This window comes from Podarcis muralis, chromosome 14 (genome assembly GCF_964188315.1).
Source record: "Podarcis muralis chromosome 14, rPodMur119.hap1.1, whole genome shotgun sequence".
Classification (NCBI taxonomy): Eukaryota; Metazoa; Chordata; class Lepidosauria; order Squamata; family Lacertidae; genus Podarcis; species Podarcis muralis.
In genome coordinates, this window is record NC_135668.1 from 5,637,275 (window position 1) to 5,660,461 (window position 23,187).

Sequence of the window (23,187 nt, forward strand, 5' to 3'; positions counted from 1 at the left end):
ATTTAAACACACGACAGTGAAATTAAATGGGGCTGGAGACGCGAACTAAGAAACACAGGAAGGGAAGAACATGGAACTCTTCTAGTTTAGGAAGATCCCATTAAGATTAAGATATCTGGCATGGGAAGTAAATCTGAGCACTTGGAAGTGCCTGGAATCAAGCCTTTGGTGCCCCAAACTTTAGTGTCCCAAAAAGTTAAGAGACTTGCAATTTTAAATTTGGTTTTTCCAATATTCAGTTTTCCACACCCATATATATATTTATATCTTTCCACAAAGATTGCCAGGATTTTAATGTGCATTTCTTCTAAAATACACATTTTTGCATCCAATTTGCCTAATTTTAAAAATATTTCCTCCCAACAGAATGCATTTTGTATATTTTCACATATTTGCATTTTTATACACATAATGTGTGTGTGTGTGTGTGTGTGTGTGTGTGTGTTTTTTACTCTTTTGGTTGAAGGATTGCCTAACAAAAGTTAGAAAAGTTCTTTTCCATATATTTTGAGAAAGTGTATAAGAAAGAATATATTAGTGAAAACAATATGCAAAATGCAAAAATGCATTCTATCAGGGGAAATGGGATCCAGAAGCCAGCCAGGAGCCTCTGGCGAAACTGGCAAATATGGCAGGAAGGGAAGGAGTCTTTCCTATTGTTTGTTCCCAGCATTCAGTTATGTAGAGGTAGACTGCCCTTAAACATGGAGTCCCCCCATCAGCCTTCATAAGCATTGTTATACTTATCTGCCATCACTGGTCTAATCTTCCATGAAAACCATCTGAGTTAATTGCTGTTTGATAGGTGTGCTGTTAATGCCTTTAAAACACAGCCAGCCCAGCCTCCTTTAAGGTTATCTCATTCAAGGGTATATTTTCTTTTTAAAAAAACCTCAACCCTGTAAAATATAGCCTTTTTCAACAGATGCTTTTGGCAGTAATGAGTCTCTGCTAGTGGCACCACGGAACAATTAACAGCCTCTGTCTGCAGCTTGTTGACATGAACCACACTCATTAGTGGTTAATTAGGCGACATTATTTAAATTGCATAGGTTGCATTAGCAGGTCAGGTGACTGCTCCCCCTTTTAGATTCGTGGGTGGGGGTGGGAACTGGACCTCAGCTGCGCAGAGAGGATGGCAAACATCCTTCCCCAGGCGATGCAGCCATCTCCCTGTCCCCTTTCCACCTGTCCTGCAATGCAAAAGAGAGGGAGGTTCAGCTGCCTGGCCCAACTCGCAAGACCCTCTTTTTTCCACGTGGCCCACCTGGCAAGGGCTGCTCTAGGGGGGCATGTCCATTTTTAAATGGAAGTGTGGAGTGACTTCTCTTCCTCCATGTTTGTGAGGGTGTATTTCTCATGTTCTACGCTGCGCTGGGGTGGCTCTGGAGGGGCGTGGTGAAGTTCAATGAAGAGCATGTAGATAGCAGTTCCGATAGCTGCCCCCACCATCGGGCCAACGATAGGGACCCACCAAAAGTGGTGTCCAGCCCTGGGGGAAGAGAGAGAGAGAGAGATTAACATTCCAGTGTTTTTGATGCCTACATTTTTGTAGACCTGATATGTGGTGGCTCCCCACTTCCACTATCAACTGACTCTCCAGTGTGGTGTGGCAATGTGGTACTGAAGCTTTGAATGGGCCACTGTGCTTTCAGTTAAAAGCTTCCTATCCATGGGAAAAGCTGTTTCTGCCCTGGTAGAGCCTCTCATGGTATGTCCAACGGAGGACCTTACGGTCTTCAAACAAAAACATCTTGGAGGTCCCAGGCCACAGGGAGGTTAGGCTGGCCTCAACCAGAGCCAGGGCTTTTTCGGCCGTGGCCCCGATCTGGTGGAACGCTCTGTCACAAGAGACTAGGGCCCTGCGGGACTTGACATCTTTCCGCAGGGCCTGCAAGACAGAGCTGTTCCACCAGGCCTTTGGCCAAGGCACAGCCTGACTCCCTCCTTTGGCAATCTTCACAGAACTCTAGCTCTAGAATGCTGTGTTACTTTTATTGTTGTTAGCCGCTCTGGGTCTGGCTTCGGCTGGGGAGGGCAGGATATATATATATATATATATATATATATATATATATATAAAATTATTTATTATTATTTCTCCTTGCTAGGTTGTTAAAGGCAAAGGAGCAGAGCCAGAAAATGGAACTGCAAGGGACCCAGCTAGGCTATTGTCACTCTTCAGGTGCAGCCACGTGGGGGCTGGTTTGGCAACAGGCAGAGCGTGTTTTGAGGGGCACCCTGTTCCCTGTTCTGTTTGCAGGCTACCATTGCTGATTAGAGCAGGAGGGGTGGAAACCCCTTCGACATGGAACCTTGTAGCTGAAGCACTGCAACTTATTACATTTTCAAGACCAGGCCTGACAGCCTGCAGACAAAACCTCTTGAATTGGAAGTTTATCCTCATTTTGAAATGGAACAGAAATCACAGTGCAATGATGCTAGAAGGGGTGGAATTGGGTAATATGGTGCCCTGAGCGAAGACAAAATCTACACCACCACCCCTGCCCCCAATACTTCTTATTTTCACAATAATTCCTTTTGGCACAGTTGCTTATTATTATTGTATTGCACACCCTTGGCTCAGCACCCGGGGGGGGGGGAGGGAACCACCCACACTTCCCTAAATCTAGCACTGATGCCAGCCACCCTGGAGGCTGCGGGAACGGCAGCACCAGGAGCACTGCTGGAAAGAAACTCATATTCTTATTAGAGTCTCCCAAGAACAATTGACTGTTTCCACTGCTCCGATTAGAAAGAGATGCTTGTGTGTGTCCACTAGAGGTCACCCTTGCAACACGATGGAGGCGAAGGCAGAGGCATCTTCTCCATCACCCTGAACTCCTCCACCTTCCTCTGTCTTTTCTGAGCCTTGGCACTCACGGGATGAAAGACCCACACCCTCTTATTTCAGTGAGCTTTTTAGAACCGCTCCTGCTTCCACAGCCAGGTGAAAGAGCTTCAGCTTAGTGTTTAGAGCACTAAACCCCTGCCCCAGGTTCAGATCTCAGTCTCTTCAGGTAAAAAGTAGCAGGTTAGGGAAACACGACAGCCAGGTAACATGTTGTTGCTGTTTAGTCGTTTAGTCGTGTCCGACTCTTCGTGACCCCATGGACCAGAGCACGCCAGGCACCTCTGTCCTCCACTACCTCCCGCAGTTTGGTCAAACTCATGCTGGTAACCTCGAAAACACTATCCAACCATCTCGTCCTCTGTCGCCCCCTTCTCCTTGTGCCCTCCATCTTTCCCAGCATCAGGGTCTTTTCCAGGGAGTCTTCTCTTCTCATGAGGTGGCCAAAGTATTGGAGCCTCAGCTTCACGATCTGTCCTTCCAGTGAGCACTCAGGGCTGATTTCCTTCAGAATGGATGCGTTTGATCTTCTTGCAGTCCATGGGACTCTCAAGAGTCTTCTCCAGCACCATAATTCAAAAGCATTAATTCTTCGGCGATCAGCCTTCTTTATGGTCCAGCTCTCACTTCCATACATCACTACTGGGAAAACCATGGCTTTAACTATACGGACCTTTGTTGGCAAGGTGACGTCTCTACTTCTCAAGATGCTATCTAGGCCTGTCATTGCCCTTCTCCCAAGAAGCAGGCATCTTTTAATTTCGTGGCTGCTGTCACCATCTGCAGTGATCATGGAGCCCAAGAAAGTAAAATCTCTCACTGCCTCCATTTCTTCCCCTTCTGTTTGCCAGGAGGTGATGGGACCAGTGGCCATGATCTTTGTTTTTTTGATGTTGAGCTTCAGACCATATTTTGCGCTCCAGGTAACATACAACTGTGTTTTAACATGGAAGTTCCTGGGAAGGGGCCCCCACTGAACTGCTGCTGCACCTCAGACAGAACAAGCCAGAGTCCGGCTTCTGGTATTCTGTAAACCTGGACTCCAGCACAAGCCAAGAACAAACCTTGGAAATTGCTCAGGGTTTGTTTGGAATGAAGCCAATTCAAAAGACAAGACGGACTCTCTTGAGAGGTGTGCACCACCATGCTGGTCTTTCACATTAAACCATAGTTTGTTTTACATTGTGGTTTAATGTGACATTAAAACTGGGCCATAATAATAATAATAATAATAATAATAATAATAATAATAATAGTAGTAGTAGTAGTAGTTTTATTTATGCCCTGCCTTTCCTGGTTCAAAAACCAGGCTCAGGGCAGCTAACAACAAATTCTAAAACGCTAAATTATAAAAGCAGCATAAAATACAGTATAAAAACATGAATAACAGTAAAAATAAAAAATCAATTAGATAATCCCCAGGGCTAGCTGGCTGAATTGGTCCTACTTGGGCCAGCAAGGAGGCCAGGGGAGAATGAGCTGTGGGGTCTCATAAAAGGGGAGGGGGAAGGAAGAGAAGGGAAATAAAAGATCAGGCTGAATTCAAATTAAAGGCCAGGCAGAATAAGACAGCTTCAGATAGATAGATATAGATAGATATCCATATGCTGATATCTATAGGGCAGAGTGGTGGTTCTGCCCATCTCTGCTTTTGTTGGCAGGGTAAGGAGTTACTGCAGAGTAGCAGCCAAGAGACTGAGCTATGAGTCAGAATCTCACCCCTTGCCATGAACACAGATCTCATGAAGTGACTTTAAACTAGTCCCTCTGCCTCCGACTGAGGGTAATAATGATGATTTACAGGATCGCTCTAAGGATTACAGCAAGGTAATTCACGTGCAAACAATGATAAGAATATAAGACAACCTGCTGGATCAGGCCAGTATCCTGTGGTCACAGTGGTTGACCAGATGACCGTGGGAAGCTTGGTGGCCAGATATGAGGAAAGCATCCACCCTCCCCACAGACCCCACCTATGAGCAAAGCCATCCTAGCTTTTAAATGGATCCACAAATGCAGTTTATTCTTCTGCCAAGGCGAGCGGACTTACGTGAAGACTTCAGGCCCCCATCCAGCAAAGTAGGTGAAGAGGCGTGGGGACAGGTCTCTGGCAGGGTTCATGGCACAGCCACTGTTCCTGGCCATGGAAGACGTCAGCAGTATGATGACCAGGCCAATGGCAATGGGCTCCAGCCCCTTCGGCACAGGAAGGTTGCACGGGTCAAAAACGGCAAAAACACCCAGGAGAAGGATGGCTGTCGACATCACCTGGTCAGTGAAAAGCAGGTGGATTCAGCTCAGGAGGTAGGACCAGCCCAAGACATTTGGGTACCAGAAAAGGGTGCCTCCCCCACCCTGGCCAGGGAAGAAGAGGTGAGTGAAGATTGACAAGAGGAACAAGGGGCTGGGGGGGGGGGGAATATTGACATTGGGATCTGCTGCCCCTGTGGATCCTGCCACCTGAAGCAGTCGCTTCACAGATTGGCTGGCCCTGGATGAAGATTTACATCTGGATCCATTGTCTCAGTGGATCCTACCGCCTGAGGCAGTTGCTTTACTTGGCCTCATGGGTGGGCTGGCCCTGCCAGGAAGAAGTAATTTTTATTATTGAGGGAGTGCTCAGCCGCTCCCACAAAACTTTTAAAAGACTTCCCTTTAAAAAGCCACCACAGTTAGCAGCTGCCGGGGGCACTGTAGGCAGCCTCGCCAGCTGCCTATGTATATAGGAAAGGCCAGCTGAGGACATTGTGGGGACCTCAGGAAGTGCAGGCACCTGGGGAGGCTGCAGACCTCCAGAGAGATGGTTTGCAGAATTAAAGAGAGGATCCTCAACTACCTCAAAAGTAAGGTAAGAAGAACAAAATGCCCACACGTTGTAATTTTTGAATAAAACGTCCTATTAATTGATGTGAAATGTTTGACAAGAACGTAGAAGAAAATTTCAGCACAGCACCAGTGGCTTCAGCCCTCCCCCCTGCCCCCAAATGGTGGTAGAAAGGTGGCATGAGCAGAGCTGGCCCCCAATGAGCCCTTGATATGGGATCAGTCCTGTGCCCAGTCTCCAGTACACAAGGTCGGAATATCCCTGGCCCAAGACTTGGGGTTTGGGGAGGTCCTACAGAGACTTGGAGCCCCCAAAGGTGGTGAAGATTCCAGCTTCCTCATACCCAGTTTTACACCACAGTTCACCCAAAGGAAAGCTCTTTTGTGGGCAGACCCTCACATGATTGCTCTCTTACTCCACTTTCTGCTAACCAGCTTCCAAATCCATTTTGCAGGGCTGGAAAAATTAAATTGCCCTGGAATTTGGCACAGCTGGTTCCTGGGCAATGGGAATATTATTCCAGCCCTAAAGTCCTGTTTCCACCCTATGCCTTCCCAGTGGCTCAGGCGTGTAATAGCAGTAGGGAGTCACCTTACCCCATATATGCCCGCTCAAGTGCTTCAGCCTGCAGAACTGGCACTGTTACAGGTGCCACATCAATCCCATTCCACACACATACATAGCTCATCATTTAGTGTGGCAGAGCCTGCACTTCGGAACTTCCTGCCTATTGACACCAGGCAGGTGCTTTCCTTTACTCTTTTTGGTGCCTGCATAAAATGTTTTTGTTTAGGCAAGTCTCTCCAGTCAGGTAGAAGTTACATGTGTTTTATCTCTCTTTAGCCACTGTAGATTTCAATTCGTCTGTTTAATGCTTTTATATACCTGATTTTATGGGATGTGGGTGGCGCTGTGGGTTAAACTACAGAGCCTAGGACTTGCCGATCAGAAGGTCGGTGGTTCGAATCCCCGCAATGGGGTGAGCTCCCGTTGCTCGGTCCCTGCTCCTGCCAACTTAGCAGTTCAAAAGCACGTCAAAGTGCAAGTAGATAAATAGGTACCGCTCTGGCGTGAAGGTAAACGGCGTTTCCATGCGCTGCTCTGGTTCGCCAGAAGCGGCTTAGTCATGCTGGCCACATGACCCGGAAGCTGTACGCCGGCTCCCTCGGCCAGTAAAGCGAGATGAGTGCCGCAACCCCAGAGTCGGTCACGACTGGACCTAATGATCAGGGGTCCCCTTTACCTTTACTGTACTTGATTTTAACTGTGTTTTCCCCACCCCTCAGAGAATCTTAATAGTTTATTTTAATTTTATGTAGACTTCTTGTTTTACAATCAAGTGGTATATCAGTTTTGTTAAATAAACACATGAAAGCACTTAATAGCGGAACCCTCAGCTCAGTCACTCCTTCTCCCTTAATCCTGCCTGCTAGATGCCCAGCTGAGCCACACAGGAGACAGGTTTAAATGGGTTAAATTACCTGATCTGAAAATCCATTTGCCACGGACAGATACTCCTCTGGGTAAGTCGCAAAAATATGCGCCGTTTTATTTACTCCTGTGACGGTGAGCTTTCCCTCAGTGTAGAACATCAATAAATCTAAGGGGAAATGATGGTTAATAAATATCAAGCATTTAAACAGCATATTTCAGAGCACCTCATAGAAGGGCACTGCAGGTCCTTTTGTGCTCTTGAGGCATTGCTTTCTTGCAACTAGCATGAAGTGAAATTAAAAAGTCTGCTTGGTGTACACACACACACACACACACACACACACACACACACACACCATTAAAACCCTTCAGGTGGTCACATTCCTGAACTAACCACTGTTCTCTCCTTGCGGGAGAGGGGAGATTTAATTACTCATTTCCTCTTTGCAGCCAGAGCAATTGCTGAGCATTTTTAATGTTTTTGTTTATTATAAATAATGATCAGAATTATTTTTTTATGACTGCAAAGAGGAGACCTAGAATTAAAGCCTTCCGCCATCCACAGCAGGGAACAGGGGCTGTCTAACTAAGGGTCAACCCAGGAATGTTGGCCCTGGCAGAGGACAGGAGACAAGCAGGGGCAAAAGTCTCTTGAAAAGAAAAGGTCAAGGAGGAGCCTTCTAATTAAAGAGACAGATCCTCTGAAAAGAGGAGTTTGTTGCTAGTCCACATGGGACAAGTGGAGGCAAAAATTAACTAACTAATTAAGTAATTAATCTGTCACATCTGAAGAAAGGCAGGAAGAACTCACACACTTTGGCAGAAACCTTTTATAGATTTTCTGGGAATAAAACAAATGAGAGTGAACAACGAGTGAAGTTAATACTGGAGAAAATTGCTTCAGTGGAAGCAAACCCCAGTCTGCAAACTTGGACCGCCCTCTCATATGCTCCAACATTTCTCCGATGAAAATAGGGACACCTCATTCCATAATGATAATTTTACTATTTATACCCCACACATCTTACTGGGTTGCCCCAGCTACTCTGGACAGCTTCCAACATATATAAAAACATAATACATTTAACATTAAAAAAAACTTCCCTATACAGTGGTACCTCGGGTTACATATGCTTCAGGTTACATACGCTTCAGGTTACAGACTCTGCTAACCCAGAAATAGTACCTCGGGTTAAGAACTTTGCTTCAGGATGAGAGCAGAAATCGGGCTCCGGCGGCGCGGTGGCAGCAGGAGGCCCCATTAGCTAAAGTGGTGCTTCGGGTTAAGAACAGTTTCAGGTTAAGAACAGACCTCTGGAACGAATTAAGTTCTAACCCGAGGTACCACTGTACAGGATTCCCTTCAGACAGGTTAGAGGCAAGATAACGCCATATCCTCAAATATTTCTCCAATGAAAATAGGGACATCCTAAGGAAAAGGGGGACATTCCAGGATCAAATCAGAAACTGGGACGGCTTCTTTAAATCCAGGACGTCCCTGGAAGATAGGGACACTTGGAGGGCTTGCCCTCTCCCTCCCGTCTTTCTCTGAAACATGCTTTTCTTTAGCTCCCCCCACTTTGTACACGTGTGTGTGTGTGTTGTTTAGTTCAACATCAAGTCTGATCAAGCATGATTAGCATCCTAATAAGAAGAATATTAATTAATAAATGATACCCGCTACTGTTACTTCTGTTTGTTTTCTAATGGCACAACAGAGTTACCTCTAATGATTATCCCTGAAAAGTGGGTGAATAAAGGTAAAGGTAAAGGGACCCCTGGCCATTAGGTCCAGTCATGGCCGACTCTGGGGTTGCGGCACTCATCTCGCTTTATTGGCTGAGGGAGCCGGCATACAGCTTCTGGGTCATGTGGGCAACATGACTAAGCTGCTTCTGGCTAATCAGAGCAGCACACGGAAAACCCGTTTACCTTCCCACCGGAGCAGTACCTATTTATCTACTTGCACTTTGATGTGCTTTTGAACTGCTAGGTTGGCAGGAGCAGGGACCGAGCAACGGGAGCTCACCCCATTGCGGGGATTAGAACCACTGACCTTCTGATCGGCAAGTCCTAGGCTCTGTGGTTTAACCCGCAGCGCCACCCGTGTCCCTTATGTGGGTGGATACCAGCTTTCATATTTGATAGCTAAACCTTATTTCTGGGCAAAATCCCTTAAAAAGTATTGTTGCATGCCACCTCAATCTCTGAGTGGTGTGAGATTCCAGGGTTTCCAGGAACTTACCCAGGGTTCAGTTTCCTTAGAACGAGGGACAGTGGAGACTCTGGTGTCTTTAAGATATATGGCTTATTAACACACATATATACAACCTCACAGCATCAATACCCTGAAAGGTCTTGCTTCTCCCATAGTCACAGAATCTGATTCCAGCAGAGGTCAAGAATGGCTCTGACACCCAGCTTCTGCCTGCAGTCTGCTCTCAGCTCACACACCAGCCAAGTGACGAGGGGCAAAGACCCCCATTTGCCCACTAGTACAGACGCGGGTGGCGCTGTGGTCTAAACCACTGAACCTCTTGGGCTTGTCGATCAGAAGGTCGGCGGTTCAAATCCCCACGACAGGGTGAGCTCCCGTTGCTCGGTCCCTACCAACCTAGCAGTTCGAAAGCACATCAAAGTGCAAGTAGATAAATAGGTACCGCTCCAGCGGGAAGGTAAACGGCATTTCCGTGTGCTGTTCTGGTTTGCCAGAAGCGACTTAGTCATGCTGGCCACATGATCCAGAAGCTGTCTGTGGACAAATACCGGCTCCCTCGCCCAATAATGCGAGATGAGTGCCGCAACCCCAGAGTCATCTGCGACTGGACCTAACGGTCAGGGGTCCCTTTACCTTTACAGACCACTAGGGTTATTAACTCGCAAAGAAACTCGCCTGACTAGTTCAACAATGGAATTCTCCATTAAATTTTAACCCTTGCTAGATCTACGAGGACCTCAGGAATGAGAAGGGACTCAGGCATCATACAGACTAACCCCACAAACTCACAGCAGTATTCTCCATTGTCTACTAGACTGTCATTTCAGTCTGGGCACCACAAAACACATCCAATCTAGCAGGAACTACTTCTTCTTTTTGGACAGGAGGAGTCAGAAGCTGCCTTGAAATGACATGAGATTCCTACAAGAAATTTCAACTTTTGAGTGTTGGCCAAAAGGTTTCAACCTAAGCGTAACTTTGGTCTTTATTGGGAAGTTTCTTGAGGAGGAGGAGGAGACAGGTCTCTTCCACTCACCGTAGTTGATCCAGTAGACAGCTGCTGCTCCAACAAATGCGCCAAGAAACTGTGCTATGACGTAAACAGGGAATTTAATCCATCCTATCTTCCCCGACAGGCACATGGCAAAGGTAACGGCTGGGTTTATGTGACCACCTGAAAGAAGGAAGGTAGGGAGAAGAACAAGGGTTGGGAATAATTTTTATATGCAAGTTTTTATGAATCAGATATTTCCCTTCAGTAGATTTATTTCTTACTTATTCATTGCATTTATATCCCACCTTCCCCCCCCCCCCAAGAAGCTCAAGGTGGCATACATGGCTCTCCCTATCTTTGTTTCATCCTCACAGCAACCCTGTCAGGTAGGTCAGGCTGAGAGGGAGAGTGACTGGCCACCCAGCAGTTTCATGTCCTATCCTGGCACTCTAATCACTACACCACTACTACAACTAGAGGTTTGGTGAAATAGTACAGCCTATCATAGTACCAATACTTTGGCCACCTCATGAGAAGAGAAGACTCCCTGGACAAGACCCTGATGTTGGGAAAGATGGAAGGCACAAGGAGAAGGGGACGAGAGAGGACGAGATGGTGGGACAGTGTTCTGGAAGCTACAAACATGAGTCTGACCAAACTGCAGGAGGCAGTGGAAGACAGGAGTGCCTGGCGTGCTCTGGTCTAGGGGGTCACGAAGAGTCGGACACGACTAAACAACAACACCATCATCATAGTACCAGCTTCATTTTGGGTGGCCGGGTGGACGATCCTTCTCCTGGTTCCATTCCAAGCCCAGTCCTTGGTGATTGTTCTGTCACAGAAAGCCAGACAGCTTGGAACCGAGGCATTTGATGGGTTGCCCTGAGCACCTGCCCAGACATGGTGATGGCTTTGGGCATGGGGAACACCCTTTTAACTGTGCCACATCTGCTGAGCTCTTGCCTTGAGGCCACGCTGGCACCCGGATTGCAGAAGGCCCTTCCCCCTTAGTCTCAGGTTCGACTGGCGCCAACTTTGCACGGCTTGTCAGCACAAGTTAAAAGCAAATTTATCTTCCCACCCGCCTTTGTCTAAATTGGCACTGCTAGAGGAGGGCTGCGCCCTTGTTGAACTTAATGAATGAATGAATCAATCAATCTTTATTTGCTTCATTGCCATCGGCCATAGCAATAAAACAACAATACGATATACAAAGAATAGAAATAAAAAGTCAATTATATAAAATACATTTTAGGGTTTTGAATCAATAGTCAAATAGTGGATCTTATTCTGATTGCCCCAGATAAAAATCTGTTGAACTTGTTGGTTTGCTGATGCTACTGCTCTTTTAAGGTTCTGTTCTGTTTTATTTAAAAGGACGCTTTTAAATGCGTGGCGCTGTGGGTTAGACCACAAAGCCTAGGACTTGCCAATCAGAAGGTCGGCGGTTCGAATCCCCGCAACGGGGTGAGCTCCCCTTGCTTGGTCCCTGCTCCTGCTAACCTAGCAGTTCGAAAGCGCGTCAAAGTGCAAGTAGATAAATAGGTACCGCTCCAGCGGGAAGGTAAACGGCGTTTCCGTGTGCTGCTCTGGTTCGCCAGAAGCGGCTTAGTCATGCTGGCCACATGACCCGGAAGCTGTACGCTGGCTCCCTTGGCCAGTAAAGCGAGACGAGTGCCGCAACCCCAGAGTCGGTCACGACTGGACCTAATTGTCAGGGGTCCCTTTACCTTTACCTTATGTTTTATTTATAATTTGGTTTTATTACATTCTAGGAATTATCAGTGCTTTTTTTCACCTAGAAAAAAATGGTGCCAGTACTGACCATGAAGTTGTTACAGTAAGTGCCACATTTTTAACATGGGGGGGAGGTGCTGGGATTGTGTCCCCTTGAGGACCCCCAGAAAAAAGCACTGGGCGTTATATTTTTTACATGCTATCCTGCTCCAGGATTGGATTTTATGAAGAGCAGCCTAGAAATGCCTCAGATAGATAGATACATGCAAAGCAACCATAACTGAGGTGGTATACGGCCCCTGACTTTAATAAAATGTTTCTGATAACAGTGACCTTTGCCTGTCAAAGGGGAGCTGGGAAGAAGGGGCCCCCTCTACGTGATCCCTCTGTTTGCTTGCACTGGGGGGTCAGGGTGTTATCTCAGGCACCCGAGAGCACCTCTGATGTATCATGAGCAGCAAACACAGATAACCAAAGTTGGATAAAAGCCAGCATTGTAATGTCTCCAAAATGGTGTGACCTGCGACGAGCCACGGGGGAGTTAATTCTGAACTTTGGATTATTTCTTCTTTCACATTCTTCATCTAAGGATTGATGTCTGCTGGTTCTGTGTGCCGAAGAGGTGGCTTTTCAAATTTCCTTGCCTTTTGGTTTTCTTTTAATCTGAATGAACAATTTTCTTCTCTTTCAGCAATTGCAAATATGGGCAGCGCATGGTAAGGTTTGGAGTAAAGAATTCATTTACTTTGTCATGAGGCCTTGTCCATCACTGACCGTTCCTGTCAAAAGAATGATTGTGTCTCTTGCTATGGATTCAGCCATTGAGCAGCACTGATGTGAAATGACTGACTGGTATGTGAGTGAAATGAGGGAGGGGCCACATGCCAAGGGTGGGCAGGGCCACAGGCAAAAAAGAGCAGCGCCAAGGGGAAGCTGACTTTATACAGTAGGCTGCATTCCAACCACACACAAGGCAGAGGCATCCATGCTGGACCTGTTCGCATTCTCTCCATCCTGCACCCAGGCAAACAAGAGTCGCCGGCCATTAACGCCAAGGAGGCATTCCAACCAGGCAAAAGCACTTGAGGAGGGCAGAGAAGAGAACAGACGAGGCACTTGGCCTGGAAGCTCAGAGAGAGACTTCCAGGGCTGTCTTGATCTCCTGAGTTTGCTGTTCTGCTCTGTCAGTCTGAAACATCTTGATAGCGTTGAGCCATTTGCAGAATGGAGAAGGGGAAGGGCTGTAGCTCAGTGGCAGAGGCCCCCATTTTGTAAAAAGAAGCTCCTGTGGCTGGGAAAGACTTCCACTTGGGAGAGTGGCTGGAAGAGCCATGGCTAGTCAGCTTAGGCAACCATGGGAGAGATGGGTGGACCAGTGTCCTGACTCATTATAAGGCTGTCCACTCTCTCTGGGCCTTGGAGCCCTACATGAGAAGAGGATGAGGACTGCTGTCCTCTCCTCCTTTTGCAGTGTGGTCCTGTGGGTTAAACCACAGAGCCTAGGACTTGCCAATCAGAAGGTTGGCGGTTCGAATCCCCGCGACAGGGTGAGTTCCCATTGCTCAGTCCCTGCTCCTGCCAACCTAGCAGTTCGAAAGCACATCAAAGTGCAAGTAGATAAATAGGTACCGCTCCGGCGGGAAGGTAAACGGCGTTTCTGTGTGCTGCTCTGGTTCGCCAGAAGCGGCTTAGTCATGCTGGCCACATGACCCGGAAGCTGTACGCCGGCTCCCTTGGCCAATAAAGCGAGATGAGCGCCGCAACCCCAGAGTTGGTCACGACTGGACCTAATGGTCAGGGGTCCCTTTACCTACATGCAAAATAGCCCTCGCTGAATGTGGACATCAAACATCACCATCGAAACATAGAATTGCAGAGTTAGAACAGTGGTTCTCAAACTTTTTTCTCTGGGCCACGCTTTCAGAATAAAAAATTGCTCATGCCACACGCTCTCTCCCAGTCTAGTGAGTCCATCAACCTCACCCTGGCCCATTATCTGCGTGTGACCTTTGCAAAGCGGCAAGAAAACAGATGAGGCAAATATTTTGAAAAATGGCACTTTGACAAGCAGGTGTCATTAGGTAGCCGTTTTCATTTGTGGCATGTTAGAAATTATGGCTTACACAGTGGCTCTTCTTCTTCACAAACTGTTGATAAGACTTCTGTGACACTTCCTTTGTTGTTAAATGATGTGCAAATTTGTTGTCCCAATCATTATCTTAGAAGAGGCACCCAGGAGAAAACGACTTTTCCAATACTGGTATTTGCTGTGTGCAGTTATTATAAATACTTGCATTAAAACAGTGTTTTAAAAATCTGCATCAGTGTGTGATAAGTTGACTAATCAACTGAAGTGTTGCAGCTTTGCACCAAATACTATTGTTGGTGTGGAGTGTGTGTCAACATTTAATTAGGAGTAGGGGAAAATGGAGATCACCATACAATCTGTGCATATGTGCATGAAAAAAATGGTGATGCATGGATTTGGAAAGGCAACATCTAAGTTGCAAATATTTAGTACAAAAGCCATAAAAAATGCCATCAAAACAGAAGCCCTGTCCCCCCCCCCGAATTTTGCAAATACAATTTCTTACAAATCTTGGCTGTTTCTGAACATTTTGGATTACCTTTTAAATCCGTTAAATTCTCTCTCTCTCTCTCTCTCTCTCTCTCTCTCTCTCTCTCTCTCTCTCTCTCTCTGTTCTTGCAACACAGTTTACCACAGGCTCTCTTCTGAGTTACTTCTCCTTTAATAACTCCAACTATAGGTTCAACCAGGACCAACAAAAGCACTTCTTCCTCCCTCCCCCACCCATGGATTCTTTTTGTGAATTCCTCCTGGATGGTTTCCATATCCAACCCCACAGCATCACATTGCAGATTATTTTCCAGTGAGTCACCCATTATAATGTGGATGCCTTTCTTGGTATTATTCCTGCATTTATTTCTTATGCAACAGGGGTGTTTTTTGTTTGTTTTGTTTGTTCCCAGGGGGCAACACTTGCCTGCTGTCTTTAATTTAAATCAATCCACTCATTTTCAATGGACTGATGTAGCCAGTTAATTGATTACACAGTGCAGCCTTACTAAATATTTTCACTGTTGTAGACACTATGAAAATAGCCATCAGATTTGTACTGTATAACATTGTCAAGTGTTCAAAGTGCTTCATTCACTGTTACTTACAGAAGCTCTGAAATAGACCTTACAACAACAACCCCAGGATTATTATCCCCACCCTCTTTATTACGAAACGGGGGTGTGTGTGAGCGGAGAAAGGGGGCTTTGGCTAAGGCCACTGAATTTTCTTATGGCAGAGATAAGATGCAAGCTGTGAACCTCCTGATCTGTAGTCTAGTTTCTTAGCCACCACTCCATCTCACCAGCTCTCTTCCAACTTCTTTAGCAACACGGTGAAAATGTCAGCTTACCAGAAACACCTCCGGCGATATAGATGGCGATAGTGACAGCCATGGCAAAGCCAAGAGATATCATTGGTGCTCCTCCCAATTCACCTCTGCTAAGGACAGACTGCGCAACCGCGCCACATCCCAGGGCCTGCAGTTTGGGAGAGAGAGAAAGAGAGAGACGGTGGGTGGGTGTACGCTCATGGTTTATAATGTTAAGGAAGGGTTAAGGAATGGTTTTCATAATGTAGTTGAACACGTTACGTTCTACTTTGAACGGTCATAAAGCATTATTAAAATGTGACACTAGAGGGTGCTGCAGAGCAGTCAGGAACCAGCAATAGGCAAAGAGTGTTTTGACAATTAAAACAGGTAAGAAATGCTTTTAATTTACAAGTAGGCCCTGTGACGTTTTATAATGATATATCTAATATCGTTCCAATAGCATTAAATAGGTCAGTGTAGACCCAGCCAGAGAGAGAGAAAGGCATGCAGCCAGAATTTCATCTTCTTGCCAAGATCCTAAAAAATGGGCACATCACCTCCAAGTGCACTTTTGCAGGGATCTTTTTTTAAAACCTGTTTTCCCATCAAAGGCATGTTGTGCATATCACATACATCCTTTGTCCATTAAAACAAAAAAATGAAGCCAGTTCTTTGAAGCAATTTGCCCACTGCAGGGCCCCTGCTATATTTGTGAATACCTTGTTCCTCTTGACAGGGTGGAGAATTTTCGGAAAGGGCTACTCATTATTTGCAAACGCAAACTTTAACTTAAGCATTATTTGATTAACTGGCATATTTTAATTGGTGAGTCTGCAGAGCAAGGAGGACACAGGGGTCTTTTTGGGAGGAGATTCTGGTTCCAGCATCTTAAAAAGTCACCTATATTTAGGTTTTGGTGGTATGCAAATATATTTCAACTTTAGTCAATTGATTGATCAAAAGACTGCATTTTAATCTACCTCGAATTGTTTAATCTATTGTCAAGCCTTCGAAAAAGCTATATGAAGCAAATAAAAGTGAAACCTGACCCTTTTAGCCAGCTTAAAAGCTTCCTTGGGAAATGAAAGGGGAAGTGGAGGCCAGGAAATCCTGATGCCAAGGTCAACCGAGAAAAATACAGTTTAAAATGAGAGATCCTCTATAAACCATTTGGTTTCTCTGATAATTTATCTTCCCCCAGCCCCACCCTGACACTAAACGTTTCATGAGAATTTAGTCTGTTTTATTAGATGTCAGTGGAACCCATTCCTCTTTGGGGTCTCCTCGCAACCCACATTCAGGGTATTATTAATGGACTCCACTATAAAAATGTCCCTTCTCACGTTCAAACTTCTGCCCAGTTCAGAGCAGCCCCAAAGCATGGAACTCTCTGTAAAACTGGGCTGCATTTCACTTCCTTAAATGTTGTGAAAACAAGGGTGAATTTGACATTTCCTTCCCTAATTACAAGCAGTGATTCAGACTTTCCCCCCCTCTAATAGCAGAGCTTCTCTTTGTGGCAAATGTTGAGTCCAGAGGGGGTGGGAATGGGGCTGCTATTAGGGATGGCAAGAAGGGATTTAGTTTGTTTCAGCTACCAAATTTACACTTCCCCAAACAATACACAAGTCAGAACACAGATACCCTTTGAAATTTACACTTCTATGAATTTTGCAGTTTAGATATCTGACAAAAATGAATGCATATAAAACTGTGTATAAAATGCATATATTGGTGAAAATGACATAAAATGTATTTTTAAAAAATGCACACAAGATGAGTTTATTAAGAGTAATGCCCACTAAAACACTGACAATTTTTCATGGGATTTTTTTTGCAAACACACACACACACACACACACACACACACACACACACACGGAAATGTAATCAACTGAATTTTAAGTCTGGGGAAATGAGAAACTGAAGAGAATCCATAGTTGTTGCCGTGGACACAAAACCACCCTACACGCCCAATTCTATGCTATAATTCGAGGCAGCCCTGTTTTCAGGGGTGCATATGGCCTGAGATCCACACTTCCAGAAACCTTTCTGATGGTGCACCTCAGAATCCTTTGTGACATTGCAAGAGAGCTCCCATTCATTTCACTGATTGTTGTGCAAGAGAAATTGCAGGTGGCGAGAGGTGAGGAAATGCAGTGCCGCATGGATTGTCCCACTCAGGCACCGTGAAATCGGCACAATCTGAATAAACCAGCCCCTCTTTGCTGACTTGGTCAGATGCTGGCCTGGCAGTTATGCTCCACACAATTCCCCCCCTGTTCCATTTCCTTGTACAGTGGTGCCTCGCAAGACGAAATTAATCCGTTCCGCGAGTCTCTTCGTCTTGCAGTTTTTTCGTCTTGCGAAGCACGGCTATTAGCGGCTTAGCGGCTATTAGCGGCTATTAACGGCTTAGCGGCTATTAACGGCTTAGCGGCTTTAAGAAAAAGGAAACAAACTCGCAAGAACTCGCAAGACGTTTTGTCTTGCAAAGCAAGCCCATAGGGAAATTCATCTTGCGGAACGACTCAAAAAACGGAAAACCCGGATGAAACGGTCAAATCAGCTATGATAAAGTGGGCTCAAGACATTGGCAATAATATTATGTTTGCTGACTGGGAAAGGTTATGGACCACTGGTGTGAAATTCACGGCATGTAATGCCCTGAAAGAAAATATTATGAAAATGATATACAGGTGGTACATGACCCCAGTCAAGCTTGCAAAAATATATCACTTGCCAGACAATAAGTGTTGGAAATGTAAAGAAACTGAGGGAACATTCTTTCACCTTTGGTGGACGTGCCCAAGGGTTAAGGCTTTCTGGGAAATGATCTATAATGAATTGAAAAAGGTATTTAAATATACCTTCCCTAAGAAACCAGAGGCCTTCCTTTTGGGCATTGTTGGCCAAATAGTGCCAAAAAAGGATAGAACTTTCTTTATGTACGCAGTAACAGCAGCAAGAATACTCATCGCAAAACATCGGAAGACACAAGATTTGCCCACTCTGGAAGAATGGCAGATGCAACTGATAGACTATATGGAATTGGCAGAAATGACTGGCAGAATCCAAGACCTGGGAGAAGAGCTAGTGGAAGAGGACTGGAAGAAATTTAAAGACTACTTGCAAAAGCATTGTAAATTGTATGAATGTTAGAATGATGCAGGATATAAAGATAATACGGCATTAGTGACATAGCTGAAAGGAGTATGCAAAAACTGGTTTATAAGAACAAAGGTGAAGTTAGAATAATATTATGTCAAACTTAAATAACTGATAATAAAGGGAAAAATTGGAGACATAATAGTTGAAATGTATAATATAAAATAAGACTTGAAAGAAGGTGAAGCATTGCTGAATAAGATGTCGGGAAGGAGGGTTATGAAAATAATATCTAAGAAATTGGTTTTTTATGTCTTTTTTTGTCTTTTTTCTTCTACTTTGTATGGGTTTTTTTTTACTGTACTCTTTTTCTTTTTTGGCTTTTTTGATTGACTGTGATGGTGTTTTTTCTTTTTGGTTGTGAATGTGAAGTTTGTTTTATTGTCTAAAACTTTAATAAATATCTTTAAATAAAAAAACAACGGAAAACCCTTTCGTCTAGCGAGTTTTTCGTTTTGCGAGGCATTTGTCTTGCGGGGCACCACTGTATTATGTGACATTACACAAGTGGCAACCTGATATGCAGATAATCTCTTCTCAGGTGGTTTGGATTGCGCTCATATAACACTTCCTTTCCCTCTTCACTAAAGAAGGGGGGAAAGGCAATTTCCTTCTTTGTCTCCTGCAGTCATTTACTCTAGAGTAGCCTGTCTTGCACTGGCTACACCAGCAGATGGTCAGCCTGGCCCAACTCAGCTCTGCCCCAAAGGGTGGGGAGGACAATAGAAAAACCAACCAGGACATAACAGAAGTCACTACACTGTGGTGGTTCTCCCTGAGATAAAAACAGCCTTTGTCAAGCTGGTGCCCTCTAAGTGTTTTGGACTACAACTCCCATCAGCCCCAGCCTGCAGTTCAAAACAAGTGAAGGGCAACAGATTGGCGCATGTGGCTCTCCAAGGTTTCTGGGCCAGGCTTGTTTCTGGGGCTGCCTGGGCCTGGGCTCTCCTGAGCCTCCACTATGCTTGGCAGGAGCTACGGCTGGCAAATCTGCACCTCTTTGCCCTCACTTCCCAATTCTCATTATCCTTGCCGTTTGATTTTCCGCCCAGCGATAAATAAGAAAGATGGTAGCTATTAACCGAAAGCTTAGCTTGGCAGCGTGTGAGGATGGCCGCCTGGGCCGCCTCTGCCAAAAAGCCCTTGCCTCACAAGACACCGGATCCTTGTTTTTGTCTGGAAGGTGGCTAACCTCACATGGAGGAAAACAGTTCTCCCTCCGAGGAGGGAGCAGCTCCCTTATCCCCTAGGAAGTAGCCGTGTTTCATCGGCAGCCCACTCATACGGGAGATTAAAGACCGGTGTCTTTTTCTTTCAGCTGCTTTCAGGAAGTATGTATTAGTGTTTCCAAGATACATAAATATGACTTTCCAGTATAAATAGGGTTTTTCTAAGAGGTCTGGGCCCTCAGCTTTTGGAAGAACAGGTCCTCCCTGGGTGGCCTCGGCCGGGCTGGTAATTCCTTTGGCCTCCGTTCTCACTTCGTTAAATGGGGATTAGAGAGACAGCTACCCTACAGTTGGGATCTGCCTTTGCCAGAGGATGTTTGATGTTAGCGAAGCTGATTAGAAACTGAGGCAGAAATGTCTGATAATAAATAAAGCCACCTTCCCATCCTTTCTTAAGAAGGGCGTTTGGGGCTGGATTAATGAATAAGCTAAGGGTGATTTAGAGTCCTGGATAAATTGTCTTATGACAAGGAAAGGCCCATGGTGTACATTCATTTTATCCCATTATCAACTTTGGTCTAACAGGTGTGGTAGGTTTTTTGGGGAACCACAGAAATATTCAAAACCTATTTAACCAGAGATCATAGAATGATAGAGTTGGCCTTGTAAGCCACTTAGTAGAGTGCATTGCAAAAAATGAGAATCCTCGTTGTTATGTATTTTTACATGGCTGTTTATTTGTATATATATATTTTAAAATTATATGTATGTTTTATGATGGCCTATATTTGTAATGCCTAATAAAGTTTTGGTGAAGTAAGTAAGCATTGCAAGAAAAGGACAATGATTTGCATACATTCGCATGTGCATAGATGCAAATTTTGAAATAACAATATAAATGAAAAAGAGATACAATATATCTCACCACAGAGGGGTTCCCCAGATGACCCTTATGACCCCTTCCATCCCTACCATTCTATGGTTTTATGGTAGGATTGCTATACATCTAGAATTTCCCAGACATAGACTATATTCTGCTCTTGCTAGGAGTGTCTGGGCAGATATTGATATAATGTCCGGGAAAATCCGGATGTATGGCAGCCCTATTCTATGGATTTTCACCTTTTTAAATATGGCAACCCTATTCTATGGATGTTCTTGGACTCCAGCTCCCATCAGCTCCTTCTGGCATGGCCATCGGTCAAGGATGCTCCTGGCCAGGAATGATGGGAGAGCCAGTGTGGCACAGTGGTTAGGGTGCTGGACTAGGACCTGGGAGACGGGGCTTCAATCCCTGCTCAGCCATGAAACTCACTGGGTGTGAACTTGGGCCAGTCACAGCCTCTTAGCCTAATAATAGAGGACACAATTGATTCAGCAGTGCAGAAATGCCTGGATGAGTGAACATGCTGTCCAAATGATGGTGGGATGACGATGTACACACCATAGGCAACAACCGTGCTCTCTTTTCACCTTCAGCTCTTTCAAAACCTGCCATCCATCTGCAGCCTAGCAAAAGAGCAATCTGAGAAATATCCTCTGCAGCATTGCCAGGGGACTGGGGAGCACGGCCTGTAGCTGGTCGTGCGGACATTAACAATGACTGATACGTGGTGAGATTTGACCCATTTCTCTTGGTGCAGGTGACACATAACTCTCTGGTAAAGTACTGAATTGGCTGGACAACTAAGTGGCTCTTCCTTGATAATTAGTTATATATTTATCGTTTCTCTGCTGCATATTAGAAGGTAATCAAACTTGCAGTAATAAAATGGGCCAGATCCATTATTCCATAGGTCTCCAAGGAACACAATCAATACCCTTTCAGGTTCAAATGGATTTCCCTTCATTTGGTTTCAGGCCCAAGTTTAATTTATATATTAAAAAAGCAGCTTGGAATTAAAGATGGCCATTTAAGTACTCAAAAACTGTGGATGTAAGCCATACCAAGATTGCTTTTTCAAAGACCGCTTCCATTCAAATGGCAGAATGTGAGATTATTGCTCAATCACAAAATGTATGTTCCAGAAGGTGATAGCCAAACTCTATACATTTTAAAGCTTTTAAAATTCATAATTTTAAAATTTTCTAATTGCACATGGAAAATGAAACCTGTACACTCAAAACATTATGACTGTGTTTTTGTAAAAAAGATAGTTTTTACATGCAAAAACATTAAGTAGGAATAGAAGTGTTAAAATAGTAAATAGAAAAGGAACTGGCTGTATTTTCTCATGTGGATGAGTTCTGATGGTTTGTGCCTGGGTGCTAAAACCCTTTTTTATAGACAGGCAAGTATTACAAGGAGTTGGAAAATGACCACGGTGTGTTATGGTGGCCATGAATCCCACAATCAGAACAGCAAGGAAGCTTTGTTATATATTTTCTTGGCATTATATCCCAGATTAAAGTCTCATCCTTCCTCTGAAAAAAGGTGGAAGTCGTTACCTGCCGTTTACCATCACAACTATCAGGTGAGATAAATTGGGCTGGGAGGGAAAGAGGCTGATTCACAGGTGCCAAATCAGGGTTGATTAAACTACGGTTTCTTAATTGTTCATTTGTTTGAACCCTGCTCAGCAGCTGAACTATGGTTTGTTTCCTTGTAACAAACTGATCTAAAGCCATGATTTGCTCTTGGCTTACAAACTTTGGCTTTTACTAAAGAACACATGAAGGGCCTGCTATATCAGGCCAGTAGCTCATCTAGTGCAGTATCCTGTTCTCACAGTGGCTTCCATATGCCTGTGGGACACCTGCAAGCAAGACCTGAACACAAGAGCACTCTCCCCTCCGGCAGCCTCTGGCAACTGGTATTCAGAAGCATGCTGCCTCCAAGCATCTTTCAACTGTGGCCTGGTGTTATGCATGCAGCCAGCACCCTTCCTTAACCATGGTTTCTTTGACCACCCCATCTCACCAAACAACAAAAGCACTTGGCAAGAGCAGCTGGGAAACCAACCCAACCCAAGCTCCCTGATATGTTGAAAGGATAGCTCAGTTGGTAGAGCATGAGACTCAAGGTCATGGGCAATGACCTTGAGTCATTGGCCAAAAGATTCTTGCTTTGCAGGCGGTTGGACTAGAATCACCCTTGGGATCCCTTCCAACTCTCCAGTTCTATGATTCCATTATTCTACTGGCAACCAAAAATCCAGAGGTGGCCTAATAGTAATGAGTCACAGGATACTGGAGTAGGCAACAGCTGGCCTCCCCTGCTAAGAGGAGGGTGGCTGATTTAAGCTGGGTGAGTGTGAAGAGGAAAACAGCAGTTTGGGTTGTCTGAGGGAGAGAGAAGAGGGAGAGAAGGCTGTGATCTGGCTGAGGATCTGGTCTGGGTTCACAGATCTGCTGCTTTTCAGGCGTGCCTCCCGTGGGCCTCCACTTACGCTCTGCCTGC

At 45.1% G+C, this 23,187-nt stretch overlaps 1 protein-coding gene across 1 annotated transcript in view; it reads right to left on the minus strand.

Annotated features, from left to right (window-relative positions):
* Positions 1–847: 847 nt before the first annotated feature.
* The window catches only part of AQP9 (aquaporin 9), a 28,306-nt gene continuing 5,966 nt past the window's right edge, over positions 848–23,187 (minus strand). The window contains exons 2-6 of the mRNA XM_028706517.2: positions 15,490–15,616; positions 10,364–10,501; positions 7,157–7,275; positions 4,902–5,119; positions 848–1,492 (exon numbers count right to left, since the gene is read on the minus strand). Coding sequence (XP_028562350.2) covers positions 1,303–1,492; positions 4,902–5,119; positions 7,157–7,275; positions 10,364–10,501; positions 15,490–15,616 — 792 coding nt within the window. The 3' untranslated portion in view covers positions 848–1,302. The remainder of the gene's footprint in view (positions 1,493–4,901; positions 5,120–7,156; positions 7,276–10,363; positions 10,502–15,489; positions 15,617–23,187) is intronic.